This window comes from Notothenia rossii (assembly GCF_949606895.1).
Source record: "Notothenia rossii genome assembly, chromosome: 1".
Lineage (NCBI taxonomy): Eukaryota > Metazoa > Chordata > Actinopteri > Perciformes > Nototheniidae > Notothenia > Notothenia rossii.
The window spans coordinates 17,928,843-17,946,897 of NC_136912.1; the positions used below are offsets into that span (position 1 = coordinate 17,928,843).

General features: G+C 37.7%; 2 protein-coding genes and 2 long non-coding RNA genes across 6 annotated transcripts; 1 reads left to right on the plus strand and 3 right to left on the minus strand.

Annotated features, from left to right (window-relative positions):
• Positions 1 to 4,448: 4,448 nt before the first annotated feature.
• On the minus strand, positions 4,449 to 6,873 carry LOC307015461 (uncharacterized protein). 2 transcript variants are annotated; one of them, XR_013801543.1, is made up of 6 exons: positions 6,724 to 6,873; positions 6,531 to 6,648; positions 6,356 to 6,447; positions 6,130 to 6,244; positions 5,217 to 5,741; positions 4,449 to 5,120 (listed from the first exon to the last, which is right to left on the minus strand). XR_013801543.1 is itself a non-coding variant. In XM_079644090.1 (6 exons), the coding sequence occupies exons 1-5, from the start codon at positions 6,853 to 6,855 to the stop codon at positions 5,422 to 5,424; spliced, it is 780 nt and encodes a 259-aa protein (XP_079500216.1). In that variant the 5' UTR covers positions 6,856 to 6,873; the 3' UTR covers positions 4,449 to 5,120; positions 5,217 to 5,421. The 2 variants fall into 2 exon arrangements, 1 of the variants encoding a protein (XP_079500216.1); XM_079644090.1 differs by having other exon boundaries at positions 5,217 to 5,744.
• A 96-nt stretch (positions 6,874 to 6,969) lies between these two features.
• On the minus strand, positions 6,970 to 7,499 carry LOC307023108. The gene is made up of 3 exons (XR_013803600.1): positions 7,368 to 7,499; positions 7,193 to 7,286; positions 6,970 to 7,068 (listed from the first exon to the last, which is right to left on the minus strand). It is a non-coding gene; the product is annotated as an uncharacterized lncRNA (long non-coding RNA).
• A 3,201-nt stretch (positions 7,500 to 10,700) lies between these two features.
• LOC307037929 lies at positions 10,701 to 12,972 on the minus strand. The gene is made up of 3 exons (XR_013807833.1): positions 12,665 to 12,972; positions 11,064 to 11,144; positions 10,701 to 10,828 (listed from the first exon to the last, which is right to left on the minus strand). It is a non-coding gene; the product is annotated as an uncharacterized lncRNA (long non-coding RNA).
• Positions 12,973 to 15,323: 2,351 nt separating this feature from the next.
• Positions 15,324 to 17,482, plus strand: LOC307037912 (uncharacterized protein). 2 transcript variants are annotated; one of them, XR_013807811.1, is made up of 5 exons: positions 15,324 to 15,739; positions 15,915 to 16,022; positions 16,121 to 16,252; positions 16,672 to 16,758; positions 16,911 to 17,482. XR_013807811.1 is itself a non-coding variant. In XM_079679126.1 (4 exons), exons 1-4 carry the CDS (start codon positions 15,562 to 15,564, stop codon positions 16,704 to 16,706), a joined length of 453 nt encoding a protein of 150 aa, XP_079535252.1. In that variant the 5' UTR covers positions 15,324 to 15,561; the 3' UTR covers positions 16,707 to 16,891. The 2 variants fall into 2 exon arrangements, 1 of the variants encoding a protein (XP_079535252.1); XM_079679126.1 differs by lacking the exon at positions 16,911 to 17,482 and having other exon boundaries at positions 16,672 to 16,891.
• Positions 17,483 to 18,055: the final 573 nt, after the last annotated feature.

Below are 18,055 nucleotides of genomic sequence, written 5' to 3' on the forward strand. Positions count from 1 at the left end.
AGATGACATTTTATGCATTTATTGTCAAAGCATTTAATGTATTCATTGCTATCGGGATGTTAAGAGCATTCCATGGAATATAACAACAAGTGATTCTGAAGTGAATTACCTACCCCACCTTTAAGTATATATATATAAATTAAAAAACCCACATACATTTGACAACCTTTTTTCATTTGAACAAAAACTGTAATTAAACCTGCATTACAGAGAACCTGCATCTGAAACTCCCACAGCCGAGCAACCACAGACCCTTATCAGAGAGCAGCAAGAGAGTCCAGCTTCCGAGCAGCAACCACAGACCCTTATCAGAGAGCAGCAATAGAGTCCAGCTTCCGAGCAGCAACCACAGACCCTTATCAGAGAGCAGCAAGAGAGTCCAGCTTCCGAGCAGCAACCACAGACCCTTATCAGAGAGCAGCAAGAGTGTCCAGCTTCCGAGCAGCAACCACAGACCCTTATCAGAGAGCAGCAAGAGAGTCCAGCTTCCGAGCAACAACTACAGACCATTAGCAGAGAGCAGCAAGAGAGACCAGCTCCCGAGCAACAACTACAGACCATTAGCAGAGAGCAGCAAGAGAGACCAGCTCCCGAGCAACAATATCAGACCATTAGCAGAGAGCAGCAAGAGAGTCATTTCATTCTTAATCTGGGGCCATGTTCAACCTCTCTCTCCTCTTCTTCCTCACAATCCGGTATTCTTCCTCCTCATGCCATCTCCCAGTCTTCTCTAAATGAACAGCCAAAAAAGAAGAAGAAGAAACCAGACGGCAAGTTTTGAGTTCACACACTAATAATACATTTGATACCAGGCACATTTCACTTAAATCAATTATTGGGTATAAACCAGGTTTCATTCAGGTAACCAGACCAGTGCACAGCATGTTATTGTTAATATATTGTTTAGCTGCGTTTTGGTGGCTTATGAAAGGGTCATGGTTGATATTGATGTATGGCTAACCTAAGAGGGTTTTGTGAAGCCTGCCCAGGACATTTTGCTGGATTACATGAAATAGGTACAAACATAATGGACACAAATAGACAAGTCTGCAGATCATTTTACAATGTTTGATTTACTTCACAACTATATAGTTGGGGGGAGGGTTTTATTCTCAAGAGAGACCTGATGAAAACACAACAGCTATATGGAATACATTTTCAAATAGACTAGACATGTATACAAAGTCAAATAGAACAAATAAAAGCAAAAATAGGCTTATTAGACAAAGGAGAATTAAATGAAGTGATCATCATAAAATTGGCTACAAGAGCAACCTCCACGGATACACTCACATGAAGTGGAATAACGGATAACTCCACTTTGTGAACAAAACGTTGAACATATATTTCATTCAGCTGTAAAGCATGGTTGGCTAAACGTTTTCTTCTCTTTGTATATTTAAGGTTGCCACAAATGTAGAAGACAGAAGGCCTTCAAGTTTGACAAAATAACTGGGAGAAGGATCAATAAGGTAAGTTGCAGAAGCCATACTTTTACCTTTTTTTCATTTGGTTGCTTGTCTGACTCAGTAACTTATTCAGGCCTTTTTAAAGATACTTAAAAAAATGTCTTCAAATACAATTAATGTTCCGTGTGTGTGTGTGTGTGTGTGTGTGTGTGTGTGTGTGTGTGTGTGTGTGTGTGTGTGTGTGTGTGTGTGTGTGTGTGTGTGGGTGTGTGTGTGTGTGTGAAAAAACGGGGGAAAGCAGAATGTAAAGTATGCTGGTTCCCTTGCTCTATGTGGTAAGACGTAGTTAATATTCATTCATACACTATTACATTTTTTCCACTTTTAACCCTTTCAGAGTGGTATTTCCCTTCTCTCGTTAATCAGTACTGTTTAAAGTAGTAACCAAAGTATTTAAGAAAGTAGTCAAACGATCACCCTTTCATTAAGGTATTATAACACAAGTAATACAAAGAAAGGTATACTGTATGGTAGCTTCACCTCCTGTCTGAAGTTGGATGGTAGTTAAGAGTGCTCCTTAAAATCTTTTGGAAAAAGCTCTATTGCCTGAGGTAAATACGATAGTGTTGTCTTATATTCCATGAAGACTTGCAGTGAGGATAAGAGCAATGATGGTAATAAAACCCATGGTCACAGTTCAAACCAGCGAGGAAGCAGAGGAGAGCAGTATTGAACTGCGATCTTCAGCCCACTATCCATTAGACCACCACTACCCACTTTATCCCTGTGTGTTTATAACGGCCAGGTCTCCTTGAAACATAACACCGGAAACCTATTAAAACCAGGTTTAAGTTACATAGTGCCGTTAACAAAGATCAAAAAATGTCAATTACTTATGTTTTAAATGAATACCTCTTAAACATGTGTTGGTAAATTAATCTTGTGTTTGTTTTTCTTTAACAATGATCGGAAGGTTTGCTCTTTGTTCTAACGACACGTTGTCCACTCTACAGTTGCAGAACTTGGGAAGACACATGGGAGCCTGCCAGTGAATTTGAACACCACACTGCCACACTCGACTCTTCACCTCCCTACTTCATATCATTCATATGGAGTGGGGCCAGACTAATGTGGAAGAGCAAATGATATGGCAGGACAGAAGGCGACACGCCCGTTCTAAGCCCTGTCCCTCACTCCTCACATCCCAAGCTGCATCCCCAAAAAGTTTATTATGTTGTTACATCGTTTCAGATGTGATGTTTCAGTTGTGCTCTTGATACGCCATTAAAACAGTAAAAACACGTTCAGTTTCCTTTTGCTTTTTGTGTCTCCTGTACACCAAAACATACCCATCTGTGATGGAAAAAGAAAGTAATCCAAAAGTAATCTAAAAGTAATCTGAATATGTTACTTTTTTAAGACACGTAACTGTAACTTAATTCTGATTACTTTCAGAGCCATGTATTCAGTAATCAGTAACTGATTACATTTACAAAGTAACCCTCCCAACCCTGTGTACATACAGTATGTGTACTTTATAACATTAGTACACAGGACCTACAGACCCTTAGCTGGAGTGCATACAGCAGCTCATACATACTCATACATATACATATACATGTAGTCTATATACTGTAAACAGAGGTGGAGTGTACTCAGTACTCAACTGGAGTACAATGTTCAGGTACTTTAGTTTACTCTCTCTGATACTGAATACTCTCCTGTACTGTATACCATTTTTTTTGTACTATATTTTCCCATATTTAACAATGCCAAACCTTTTGGTTATACACCCAGGATAGCTGAGGTCAAGAGCTCTCTATAACAGTTGGCCCCATGTCTGTACTCCTTTTTGTTGCTGAATTATTGGCCTTCAAACATGTACTGAGGTCAAGGTTTAAAGTTCCATTTTTCAAAGCAGGAGGCATGGACAACCTTCATACTGACATATGCCACTCTGCAGATCAAGGCCTTTCCAATTATGTATTTGGCTTTGCCCTAACAGCAAGTTTTAATTTTCTCATTTCATGGGCACATGCCAAGGTGTAGTTCTGCAGAGCGCTTTGAAGGCCCAATACCAACAAAAATCTAATTATGCTTTTTTTTTTTTACTTTTTCAATGAAAGGAAATTAACAAGGTAACATTACAATCAAATTCAAGTTCAAAAGGGTATTTACATAATGGACTAGTTAATGTACTAGAATAGTTACATCTATCAATCAATCAAATGGTATTTATATAGCCCATAATCACTAAATATACATTTGTGTCAGGGGGGTTTACAGTTTGTATAGAATATGACACCCTTTGTCCTTAGACCCTCACATCATACAAGGAAAAACTCCCAAAGAAACGATGAATGTCCTCTCCCAGGACGGACAAGCTAGCAACAGGTGTCAAATGTGTATACATTCAAAATACATTTGCATCATAGACAGTCCTGATGTCAACAAATGTAATATATCCATATATAAAGTTATATATAAATTAGGTATTTATTTAAGAGCATGTTCCCTATTTTAAAGTGAAGTCTTGTTCATAACCAATAAGCTAGTAGTTTGACTCTAATTGACCTGATATAACGGCATTCTAAGTGTTTTATAATGACTAATAAAGAGCCAAAAGGCTATAGGCCTACTGCTAATATGCATGTCAATTAACAACTAGTTGATGGTGAGTTTGTGTACCTTAATATAAAGCGTTAGCAAGATTCTATATTTTATAGTAGGTGGTTGACTATCATGATTGAATGTAGCCTTTCTGCCATCCAAAACAAGCGAAATCAAACAATAAATAACTTACTTGTTTTTGCCCTAAAGCCCTACAAAGCTATTAAACATTTTGATGCAAGACTCGGTTGCAACAATCCACTTTATTTACAAATTATGTGTAGGCCTACACATAGAAATATTGCTTTTTCATTGCTCTCAGTATAATAATACAGAAATAGATATAACTTATATATAATTTGTTTATATAACTGAATAAATACAAATTCTATCTACAAATTCTAAGTGTTACAATACAATTTTGAGTGTTTACATTAGTTCTTAACATTACAACTTGTAACAAGGATTTACAGATTGAATGGATATACATGGAATACATTATTATGTACAGTATGAATAAAATACATTTCTATATACATTATATACAGTATGCAGGATTTATATTGAGAAGCATTATGATTTGTGTATTTAAAAATGTGCATTTAACCTTAAAAATGTCATCTATAATTAAGTGGTATTTTGGTTTTAAGAGGCTATTCACAATGTTTCAAGATGTGTCAGGAGTGTTCTTCTGAGCCTTTTTGATGAATGATTATGATGGTTATGGTTGGTTGGATGCCCATTTTGGATCCTGGGAAGTAGTTGATCTCAGAGGGCTGTTTGTTTCCATAGCAGTAACTTGGCTGTTTAGATCCTGAGTGCAGGAAGGGGTGGTTACACAGGGAGGGCCGGAAGGGTTGAAGGAGCATATTCATAATCGTCCAGTTAAGGGGGTCAGTTTCTAATCCATGTGAGAATCAGAGTCACTGTCATAGTCATCAGCTGAAGCCCTGTGCAAGAAATTCACATTTTCTGCTCCAGACAAAACTTGAAGGTAACAGGCTCTCGCTTGCAACTTCCTCTCTGTGATGTTCTGCCGCTTTCTGAGGATGGTGCTCTGCAGACCTCTCAACCCCTCTTCACTTAGGACCCAGGGCAAATCTTAAAAGTAAAACACAATAAGATAAAGCCAGTGTTGGAATAACATAATGGTAATAATGTTTTTCTGTTTATGACATTTATAATTTAAATATATACTTTGCATTGTCTCACTGGAAAGCAGGCAGGACAGCTCTTTCAGGCCATCACCACGGGTTTGAAGAGCTCTCCAATGGTGGTCCATCTCAATGAGAACAATCTTCTTCTCCTCTTGAAGCCTCCTTATGGCATTGACAATGTCAAATGCCCTTCTCTTGGTCTTTAGATCGACAGAGTCTGGATTGCATTCATGGAAGAGACACAATTATGTAAAAAATATGTCAGACTTATACAGACTTATATACAGACTTGTGTGGTAGCTGCCATGGCCAAGCGTTCTCCTCCGACAGAATGTTCTCCAAGCAAAGAGTTTCTGTACTCTTGGAGCCATTCTGTTGTAACTCTCAACAACCAAGGTTAGGATCTCCTTCTCCTTCCTGATCTTGCACCGGATCATGGCACGAGCTTTGTTGCCGTCTGTATCTTTATAAAGTCGCTGAGAGCGTCTCTTTATACTTGCAACCAGGACCTCAATTCTGCTGGCCAAGGCATCAGCATCATCGGTAGTGGTTTTTGTTGATGTTGCTGCTTAGAAAAAAGTATGTGGTTTAATACATCATATTAAAATACTTATTAAATAGTTTCACTTCAACATAACCAGTCTAGACACATAGCTTAATTACAATTTGAACTACAGTAAGATATAGCCTAATTGGGATAAAGTAATATTGTACTATTCTTATTTAATTTGTAGTTACATTTGAACAGCATTTCAAACGACAAATTAAATTATGTGAATAGCGAAGCAGTACGTTTAATTTCTTTATAAATATCAGTTAGATGGCAATCTGCATTAAAATAAATAGAAAAAACAGTAATACTATAATAATCACCCACTTTTATTGATCATTTTGAGCTGGAAAGACGTAATCACTTTAAGAAATTTCCGCTGAACCAGTAATCATTTCCTCACCTTCTGCCCACTCCTTTACATCATTAACCCAGTCTTGCAGTTGGCTCTCAGTCACTGCCAATTGGGATTTCATGGTCTCCAGAGCCTGCATCTGGCTTTGCAGAGCTTTGGTGGCCTACAATGTCAAACAACCAGAGATAACAAGAAACAAAGGTTCAGGCCACAGCTTTGAGTAATGCTAACACAGAACACTAAGTATCTTAAAATATATTTTTTATGTCATCACCTTCTGATATCGATGGGACAGTGAGGTGGCCAAATTGTTGATTTTCTGCTGGTTCCAGCGCATGGCCAGTAGAGTCAGCATGTCTGTGCATCCTGAAAAGACAGAAAATATGATGTTACTACACCCCTAACTAATTTACCTATGATCTAACTAGTTGAGTATTTGGTCATCTCACCTGCTTTGGACATGTGTTTTGTTGTTACTGCAATCCTTGAGAGGAAGGCATTGCACTGTTCAACTTCCTCCCCAAGTGTTAAGCCAGCCCCATCCTGATACGCCCCACTCCATTTCACCTGGTAAATAAATAAAGTAAAACATAAAAAAAAAAAGCTGAAAAAAAGAGATAATTTCACATGATGCTTCCTCACCTCGCATTTGAAATCATGGGCTTTGGCATGAAATACCGAGAGGAAGGGCCTCATCTGGAGAAGGTGCTGGAGCTCTGGGCAGCTCTTTGTAACTTTTTGAAGGTAGGGCCAAAATGTACATGTGACATCCATACAAAAAGAAGTTATATTCCTGCTGGCCAGCTTTTCTTGCAAGTACAAGGGATAGGCCAAGATTTCTCCCCTGTACAGATTCAGTGCACAGAGCAGCACTCCATGGCGACACGCCGCAAGCTCCAGGCCCTCCTCGTCTAACTTGCTGGTGGATCTTTTGGAGGTCTCTCTGGCTGCTGACCACTCCCCTCCACAAACACCTCTTCCAGAAACCTAACATATGGATGATGGTTGATGAAATTGATCCAAAGACTAACCTATACCAACTCTTCAGTAGAAGTTTAAAGTGTATATAGTTAGTTATTTTTGTTAATATAATTGTAGTCTTTAATTTTACATGTTTGGTTGTGCTGTGAATGTAGTCCACAAATCTTGCTACATCTTCATCCTTGGATATGAAGACCCCTTCAAAGATGGCCTGTTCCTCAGATCTAAATAGAAAAAGGTTAGAGTATCTTAGAGTGTAGTGTACTTGTTAATAAAAACAATGAAAATATACAAATGTTTTGTACCTAGCTGAATTCTTGAACCGGTAATGCTTGCGTTTTCCATCCACTGAAACTGCAAGCATATCCGGGCTGCAGGCAGGAAAGATGGAGCGCTCCTCCTTAACGATGTTGTCCACCTCAAACCGCACAGCTTCCCAAACTTTTATGAAAGCTGTCTGCTGAGATCTTTCCAGCCTATTTCAAAACAAATAAGTCAGCAGCGAATAATCATTACCAGTAACACTATGGAGCTATTTCAGGGTCATAAGTTTTGATCATTCAAAAAAATACAATTTATTTGAAAGTTCAAGTTTTTATCCTGAACTTTGAAAAATACAATGATGTATTCAGAATAAAAAAAAGTATTTGAAATAATTTTTCAGGTTGAATATTATTTTTGATTCAGTTCAGCAATTTTTTTGAATAATATATTTATTTTCAGATTTCACTTTTATACATATTTTGATATTTGAATCCTTATTTTTTTCAGCACAGATTTTTCGTTTTCAGATTCAAAACAATTATTTTGTTCAGTTTCAAATTTTGTTTTTTAAGGTTTCACATTGCTTTTCACCTTCAGATCGTTTTTCACTTTCAGATCTTTTTTTTCGCTTTCAGATCTTTTTTTTTCGCTTTCAAACTTTTGGCCCTGATATTGCTTGGGGGGCGGGGCTTACCAAATAGTAGTTTGACATCCTGAGTGACTGTCATGTTGCCTTCATGGATGTTAGAAAACTGAGACCAGCGTCAAACTTCCGTTAAGCGAGCTGTTGAGCATCGCAGTTGGCAACAATCAAGTACAAATAAACTGTGTTAGAATGTGAAATTATGTATCCGCAACGAGCCAGCAGGTTGTTCTGGTGGACCTGACGCCATCCCCCGCTGTCTCACGGAGAGATACCGCAGGTCATTCCTTCCTGCAGCGGTCAGACTATACAACCAGCACAGCCCCTAGTAGACCCCCCACAAAACAACACAGACTATAACATATTGGATTAGTTTTGTATCATAAAGATAAAGCAACACTTTTTCAGAATAAAGCATGAGTTTAAAAGAAAAAAAAACTGAGTCAAGCAAAATAAAATAAATTTCAAAAATAAAACTATAAGTTGCAAACAAATCATTTGTGTAATCATGTAAACTATAAGTATTTTTCCTTTGTTTTAACATAGGTTTTTGTTTGCAGTTCTTGTTTCTTCTTTCTCAATGATCAGATTGAGCTTTCTCGTTTGCGCTCCCTCGTTTTTTGTTTCAGATTTGGACACAAACATCCCAGGTCGACGGGACTTTCAGGGGTGTGTCCCCATTGGCTACTCAGTTTCTGAGTGACAGCCCACTACACCACAGATCATACAGTGCAACTCATGCAGCAAACTCCGGAGTCCACTGGGCCACATTAGTGTCGGTGTCTCCTGGGGAGTTTCATGAACATATCGGACTTCTCTTATGGATTGCTGTGCATTATACTTGTGATGTGTAGTTCATACTTTATTCCAACTTTAAATATTTTAATACCTGAACACACTGCTGCTGTTAAATAATTTCCCAATTTGGGATTGATAAAGTGTCTGTCTATTTATTTTATAGATTAAAAAAATACATCTATGTATTTTCAAGCTAAAGGTGATACAAAATGTAAACTGTATACTATTATTTTTCAAAGACATGTTACATTTCAAAAGCATATATTGCTATGTTTAGGACAAACAATTAAAGACGGCTTTAATTTAACAAATTCTGCAATATAAAAGTGGCAGATTTGCTTTATTAAACAGACCAGACCTAGGCTGCATACCAACACAATTAGGAACCTGCTCACATCTTACTATGTTGGTCTGAAGAACTGAAGCATTCATACACAATGGATAAAACCGGTGTTGTTTCATTCTATATCCTGTGAGAAAATGATATACATTTAGCATGAAAAATTAGACATACTATTCCTAGCCTGAGGAAGATTTGAATAATCAACAGATTTGAATGGAATCTTTAACATTTTCATGTAGAATAAAGACAAAAGAGTGATTATACAAACTACAGTTATTGAAATTTGAACCAGAAGATGAAGTCTCAAAGAATGTTTTAAATAAAAGGACATAAAACAAAAAGGTGGATAATAATAAAATATATTAAATGTATATGTAGAGACATTTGGTCAAATGAAATGACACTGAGCAAGTGATAACAGTAACGCCAGTGTGGATGAAGCTGGTGCAGTTCTTTCTTCATGCCCCCCTCCGTGCTGTCCCCTCAGAGGAAGTGGGAAAACGGGATAAGACCTCTGGACGCTACGCTGTCTCAATGATCCACAATGTTAATATGAGAGGAAAATAAATGTTTTAGGAAATGAAAAATATGAAGTTAACAAATAAAACACAGCTCAGGGGCAGTCATGGACGGTAGGTTTTCCTACAAAGTTAACTCAGCCTCCATTGATTTTCATATCAAATTAGCGTGTTAATAAAATAAGCTATCATGGCTTATACTTGCATATCCAAACAGAATCATGAAAGCCTGTTGATAGGGTCAGGCACACAAGTCCGTTTGAGTGTGTGCGCCGGTGTTATGCCGTAGATTGTATTCCTGCCGTAGATTGTATCCCTGTTCGCGTGGACGCGCAAACGTGACGTCATCGCCTGTATTGAGCGTTCGTCTAGTTTAATAAGCTTTTTTCTCTCTTTTGAATGATATATTTCCCATCAGATTAAACAGCAAACGGCTGTGCATACAATTGCGAGGAGGCTCGTTTTAAGGACACTTTTCAGATAATCACAATCTTCGTATTGGAACAAACTTCCGTTTTTGAGTGTAGTCCCACTCTGCTATGTTCCTCCTTCCTACAGAACGGACAATGACAGGATAATATGTCATTTGTCAGTATAGTCCTATTTCTGTTTAAGTGTCTGATAACCACGAATAGTAAGCAATGATATGACAGTAATGATATAACATATGCCAGACACTGTGTTATTTTCAAGCAAGCCTAAAAGATAATGTCACTCACTTGAATTGCTCCTTTGAATGTAATTTTCCTCTGTGGTTTCCTACTCAACACATGTTTGTTTTGTAATGTCACTCTTATTAGATTTTTTATTGTATTTTAAGGTGACATTGAATGCTTTGAAAGGTGCCCCCAAAATAAAGTGTATTATTGATCTTATATCTGTGCCTATATCACACTATTAATGCTCCTTATTTTAGATTAGGTTTTTCCTGGTGTCAATAGGGAAGATCTGCACTGTTCTCTACATAAAATGTTCAGCAGAGCGGGTATTTCTCCTGCCAGATATGGCACCCCCCCTACAATTTTGTCCAGGAGAGTCACAACGTCACCAAAATCACACTGGTGTTGGCCGTTCCCCTCTAGATTGTGCTCACCAAAGCACTTTACTCTGGGCCCAGCAGGTGAAAAACTAAAGAGGGGGTTCCAAATCCATCCTCTGATGTATCGCTCAATGAGTGCTGGAGATCTCGTAGAAAACACTCTGTTAAAAAAGATAGAATGATAAATCAATATTATTTTATAAAATATCAAAGTGTTCTGAGTGGCTATGGCTTTGAGAGGTGTAACAGCTTTGCTCATTATTATTATTATTATTATTATTATTATTATTACAAAAAGGAATATATTATGATTACAAATATTACATTTCCGATTCAGTATCAGATACAAATATATAAATATTCTGTTTAGGACTTACGTAGACACAAAATACATACCAACAGTCTCTGGAGCAAAGGCCAACTCATGGCTAGTGTCAGGCGCATCCAAGTGAGGATCAATTCTCCGACAAGGACCAGCTGTACCAAAAACAAATCAACAAGATTAATATTGTCCCTGTTACCCATTTTTTTTATTGTTGTGTCATTCATTTAACCCTCCGGTATCACTGTGGACGTTTTTGTCCATATGGGTACATTTTCACTTTTCATTTTGCAATAACTTTGGTTGTGTTGGTGCAAATGGCCTGTTTTTTTGTAACAAGGCTATTTTCTCGATCTATTTTGGAATTCAAATTTCAATTTTTCAAATCGGTCTTTAATTCACTGTGTAACAAATCGACTACGCAAATTAGTCATTCGAGACAAAAATGTCCACTGCAAAATACTTTGATAAAAACATTATATTAAAAGGTTTTTTTCACAACTTTTTTGAGTTCAATCTTTAAAGCAACTTCCGCCCTAATAGAAAATACCAAAAATGAAATCATTTTCAGGATTTTAACCCTTTAAATGCCATTTTGAATACATGAAACCACTCTCTTTTTTTTCATGATGAAAAAAGAGAAAATGAGTTATTTTCCAAAAAATACATATCTGGTGACTGGCTCTTTTTTTTTATAACAGTCTTGGATATGTCAAAGATTAGCAGCAAAATGTAATTTTTTGCATTATTAGTTGTTGCACAAAATCAAATTGAACAAAAAAGTCACACATTAGTCATTCGGGACAAAAATGTCCACTTCCAAAAACTGCTCTAAAATGACAACAGATTAATATTTTAAAAAACTTTTGGGGGTTAAATCTTTCAATCAACTTCACTCCTGATCAAAAATACCAAATGTTAAATTATGTTCAGGGTTTTGACCCTTGAACTGCCAGTTTGAAAACATGAATTTACATAATAATAAATAGAGAATTACGGCAGATATGTAATATTTAATGCAGCCGAACCGTGTATTACAATGCCGTTATGTGATGACTTTCAAAGAGAAAAGCAAGCAAACTCGGAATAAAGTATTATTTTATTTTTAAAAAACGTTTTCAGATTTCACATCATATAAACACCAAATCCCAGCATGCATTGTGGCTAAACCATCCAAATTATCGAGCTGAGGATCTTGCCTACGTCTGTTTCCGGTTTCGTTTATCACCGATGTATTTTGTTATACACACATTCCTTCACATTTACATTTTAATTTGCATTAAAGTATTTCCTGAGGCCTTCTAACATGTTTTTAAATATAACTACGGTTGTAGTTGAAGAGTTTGTAAATTAACATGAACCGAAGCTGTTTCCTGGCAACTCAATCGCACAACGTCACGTCCGTTAATTCCACATCCACACCTATGACCCAGAGCCATATCGCGCTGCTATGATCCAAACGCATGGATTAACATCGATTTAATACATTAATGTAGCCTTTTGTTTCTGCTAAAAGAGGTGTCGACCAGCTGGGGAAACAAGAAAATTGGCTTAATCGAGTGTGACTATTAAAAAATAAATCATTACGTCGGGGTAGCATTTGCTTGGCATTTCCGGTTAACCAGCGCCATATAGACAGAAGATTCTATCTATATGGCGCTGGGGTTAACAATACCGTGTAACTGTCACGTTTCAAGGGACGAAATCGTGACATCTTCACGTCTCCCCAGCATGGTAAATCGTCACATGTTGGGGGGGGGGGGCTGGACCCGTCCAATTCCAGTTTTGGATAGTCTCTCGTGGTCCCATTCCATTTCAAAGAGCTGTTGACGCTCGGAGTAACCTTGTCGCACTGCCAGTCCAACATCCAATCACAGGGCTCGAGGACTAATCACGGGGTTTGTAAAATAAGGCGAATGTTGTAGTCCCAAACAATAGCGGGTAGTGTAGTGTCTTCGAAAACTCTGTAGTGTCTAAGCTCCGAAAAAACTATTTTTTTCTCCGAATCGAAGGTTAAAAACACAAAAGCATTGTCCACAATTCAAACCAATCAATATTGTGTAATCAACAAAGATAAACTGATGTTTTTTAGTGGATGAGTAATGCAGATATCGCTGTGTAATCATTTTGACAGTGAGATACATCCGGTTTTATTATGAAAACTTCGAGACCGGAAAAACTTGTTTCACCCCGTGAGGGTTGATGCTAACTTTACATGGAAGCTGCCGCATATACACATTATCCTGGCGAGAACTCAAATCATCTTCGTAATATCTATCAAACTATAGATCCTACACATCGACTGGACGTGGATTATACGAGTACAATATACACTTCTCGCTAGAAATCAAATCAAAAAGCATTTTAATGGCCAAACTATTCCACGATTTAGGATTTTCCAGAGGGTTATTTTGTGAATAAACGTCCCTCCGGAGCGTTTGCAATCAAGCATGTTGTTTCTTACACAACCACTAGAGCACCTCTAGTGGTCGTGTAAGAAACAACATACATTTTAAAACGTGTCTCTATGAAATACTCTTGAACAAATAAACACATCTTATTGTAAAAGAAGGCAACAAATTGTATTCCTATTTTCTACTAACATAATGATACGTTTGGATATTAAAGTATATTTCACACCATGTGGTAGACAATTTGACTTCATAGTAGCAAGTGCAAGTAGCATGTTTTATCAAGGTTATATTTCCAGACAGGAAAACACTTAGCAAGGAAATGTTTTTGCTCTTCAGTTATTGTAGTAACTAAAATCATTATCAATAATGCAGACAGTTTAAAAATCACTGTCATAAAAATAAATAATTAATCATCCAAACACTTTTTTTTTTTTAAAGATAACCCATCAAATGTATTTCATGTGAAAAGAAGAACTTAAACTATAGACCTATCATTTAAAAAAACATTTTATTATACATTGAAGGGTTTTGTCCAATGTTTCTGCTTTACTACAGTCACACATGGCTCTAGGTATTATGATTTGGATCATCTACATCAGGGGTAGCCAACGCGGTGCCCGCGGGCACTAAGTCGCCCGCAGGGGGGAAATTGGTCGCCCGCGTGCATGTTCTAAAAATAGCACAAGTCACCATGGAGCTCCGTCTAAAAAAATTATTGAATACATTTTTATTTTTAAAATGACAATATTGAATATAACATTTTAAAAGCACTCATTTTGTATGTACATATGTAAGTGAAATGGAGATTTGGTGCGTGAAATTGAACTCTGACCCCAGATAGGTTCAGAGTTGAACTCCACGCACCAAATCTCCGTTCCACCTTTAGCTGAGACAAGCTAGCATGAGCAGCTACGATCATGGGCCTCATCACCACACCGCGCGCGCGCGCGCGCACACACACACACACACACACACACACACACACACACACACACACACACACACACACACACACACACACACACACACACACACACACACACACACACACACACACCAGTGGTGAGGATCTCAGCCTGCCACTGACGTTCAACCAGAAAACTCAGCAGTTAGCAAACAGAGATCACAGCTCCTCATATCTTTTCAGAAACTGGACAAAAGTTACAAACCACAGACTGTCTGTGTCATGGCGAATACAGTCGCTGGTTTATTTATGTCTGTAGGCCGTTATTATGAGTGTGGAATGAGCATATACAACGTTAGCTTAGGCTGGTCGACCCAATCTCCATTCAGAAAACAAGCATTTAAAAAGGTTTTTCGCCTGCCGTCTTGTCTGCAGACTTGTCAAGCATTAATTCATGGTTTTCACTAAGCGGTATCAGTATGTTGTTACTTCGGCATCATTTAGAAACGTGTATTACAATAGAATCACGGTAAAATATGTTCATTTTGTTGTAGTTGTAGCTCCCGAGCCAGCGCGTCTTGTTTGAATGATGCGAGTAAACACAGCTGGCAGCAGCGGTGAAACTCGAGCGATTAGAGCGAAGTCGCGTCCGGTGTGAACGCAGCATTACAACGACCCCTGATAGATCTCGCGAGAATGTGTATAAATATAGATACATTTTCATAACAAAACAATGGGGTTACTATAGCAATGGTAAATCATTGTTAATAATTATTGTGACGAATCATTAACATTAACATGTGATCAGACAGTCCTTCACATACAGTAAATTAATATGTATTCTGATTATTATTAATAATAATATTATCATTAAAGGTGAACCGTGCAATTATGTTATTCAGGAAGTTTGTATCAAACAAGTAGCCCTTCGTATTACTCAGTACCCTTGAAGTAGCCCTCGTTGACAAAAAGGTTGGTGACCCCTGATCTACATGCTTTTCAGCAAACAACAAAAGGTTCACTGAACCTTGACCATTACCTTTTGTTATAAAATAAATAAATCAGTTATATCACCGATGAACAGGTTAATTTAGAGGGAACCACATGCCCGAACAGTAGGGCTTCCTGATTATCTACTCTTCCCCTTTTATACGGAGTGTTTCCAGCCTCTTTCAGAAAACAGACACAGCTAATACATCAACATAAAAACTAAACTTTGTAATACTGCGATCCTCAAGTTGCAAAAGCCATAAGATGTCGGGGGAGCTGTACGCCAAACCTGGCACCGCCAACAAGGTTTACTTTGAGCCGGACGACAAGGAGAGCATGGTGAACATCTATGTGAGTGCAGAAAGCCTGAGAGTTTATGACAGCCCCTGGGTGGAGGCCATGTCCCCAAACACACCAGGACCTGCAGAGACTCAGCACACAGGTACGGTACATACATGATGACCATGTAGGTTTGCAAACACAACAGATTTTATTTGCATACAATCCACTTTTAAATGGAATGTTTGTATAGTTTTCTCTGTGGTACAGCAGTGTGATTTTACATTCTCTTTAAATGTCATGTTCTCATATTTCATGTATTGCATTATTTGTGCCAGTCGTCTTTGAAAACTCAAGAAAGAGAAGTCATCTCAGAAGTTTGTCAGTGTTTCTCTGTGCGGTGTGTCTTCTCTTCCTGGCCGGAATTATTGGCCTTGGGGTCCAAAGTGAGTTTTCACTAATTCTGTTTGCCATTAGTTAAAGAAGCGGTTGAAATAAGACAAAATATTCAGTTGCTGTTTTGTTTTGTTACTTGCTACAAAAGGAGATAAAGACAGAGCTGACTGCAGAAGACATATAAACCAGATATTGGCAGATATCGCCACTCTCAAGAGAACTTGTGACCTAACACGCAATAACACTGAGCTCATACACAACTTGTGGAAGAAATATTGTGGTGAGTAAACACTTTTTTAAGCTAAAATAATGACATACATGATTCTCCATGTTTCAGTCATATTTGTTGTTGGTAAGGTTTATAAATAGTATTAACATTTATCTCCTAAACAGTTTACTCCAGCTGAGGTGGGACAGCTATGATGTTAATTGTTGTGGTATTGAGTGGCTCTGAGTCCCAGTTTGAAAAACAACATTTCACATAATGAATAAACAATAGAGAATGCACTGGTGTGTTTGAATTAAAAACACAAAACGACAGCACTTTACCAACAATTTGTATAATTATTATCACTGGATGAATGGATGTCTAGTCGCGTTAGGAAGTAGGAAGTAGGGCCAGGTGCTCGCCCTATTCAGACAAATAAATACTCCTTTTTTAATCGGGCTGATTTGAATGTCCTCTTCTTTGAAACGCAGGTATGAATTGTGAGAACCTGGATCATTCACCCTGATGAAGAAAGCAAGGGGGAAAAGGTGGATGGATGGGATACCATCGACCATGGAGTATGTGTTGAAGTTATTGGAAATGTTATAATTGATTTACCGTACTGTATTACATCAGAGGCCATAGGTAAAGGTCCTATTAGGTTAAGAAAACATTTTGAAGTGGATGTTGGTTTTACATTTTATTTGACTTTTTTTGGGATGTGTTTCAGCTACTGCCCCTTATGATCCATATGGAAATCTGATGAGAGATGAAGACTGCGCAGAAAGAAAAAAATAATAATTTGGGAAACAGCTGGAATGATCACTTGTGCCATGTTGGTCTGTAGTACTTTCATTAAACTGTAACATCAACGTTTTGTCACTTCATCTCATCACGCTCAGCTTACTTTGGTCAACTTTGTGCACATTATCAGAAGTATGTGAAAGGTGAGCATGTCAAATCAAAATAAAGAAAAGTTCAGTTGATGAGTAGAAAATGGCATAGGCCTACGTTTTTTATGATTGCTTAAGCAATGATTGTTTTTTAAAACACTATACACAATTCACACATCTTTTGTATAATGAAACTATTACAATTTGTATATATAAACCTGATTGGTGAGTTAACAATGACTGAAAGCTCCTATTGTCTGTACACCTGACCATGCTTGTCATATAGGAACGTATTTTGTATCTTTATTTATTGCATAAGAAGTTATCTAACCACATTACTCGTAAAAAGCAGGTCTACTCTTCTCATGAAGTGATGTAAGATTGTTTTGTCCAATTCAGGGAAGTGTGTGAAGTGTTTTCCTAAGAATGTGCTTATATTTGCAGATATTGGTTGAGGTTTTGCTTCTTGAGTGTCAATTTAAATAATTCTGCTTCATGTGTCATTTTAGCAAAAATGCTGTTTGGTTAATGAAGCAAAAACAATGCCTTACCTTTGAGGAGCCTTAGAAAACACTCATGTCTGAAAGCAAACCCACCAACTATTTTGCTACAGCTATTCCAAGAGAGTGGATCTTCCATATTTTACTACATTTCGTTTTTCGTTGTAGACTACTGTAGGCTACAACGTACAATGACAAGTAGGCCTAAAACTAAATTGAATCTAATCTAAATTGTCTAAATAAGGAAACCCTTATATGAAGGAGAGGTGAATAACACATCACCAGTGTCGTTATGAGAAAAACGAATTCCCCATCAACATGTCTCCATTCAGCCGACCGGGTCAAATATGGCGAGCTGTTGAGCAATCTGAGATGTCTATAGACTCTACAACCAAATACCAGCAGAACAGGACAACAAATAGTGCCACTCGTATGTTATACTCCGCGCAGTGATACAATGTTATCCGCCTGTATGACCTCAC

Bases quoted from the DNA above. Each gene is read 5' to 3' on its own strand.
- LOC307015461 (XM_079644090.1), bottom strand. From the start codon at position 6,855: ATGGATGTCACATGTACATTTTGGCCCTACCTTCAAAAAGTTACAAAG. The intron at 6,245-6,355 runs GTGATGACATAA...TTGACATTGTAG, and splicing joins TGTCCCATCGATATCAGAAG to GCCACCAAAGCTCTGCAAAG. The intron at 5,745-6,129 runs GTGAGGAAATGA...CTTTTTTCTAAG, and splicing joins TGTAAAGGAGTGGGCAGAAG to CAGCAACATCAACAAAAACC.
- LOC307037912 (XM_079679126.1), top strand. From the start codon at position 15,562: ATGTCGGGGGAGCTGTACGCCAAACCTGGCACCGCCAACAAGGTTTAC. The intron at 15,740-15,914 runs GTACGGTACATA...TATTTGTGCCAG, and splicing joins TGCAGAGACTCAGCACACAG to TCGTCTTTGAAAACTCAAGA. The intron at 16,253-16,671 runs GTGAGTAAACAC...TTTGAAACGCAG, and splicing joins CTTGTGGAAGAAATATTGTG to GTATGAATTGTGAGAACCTG.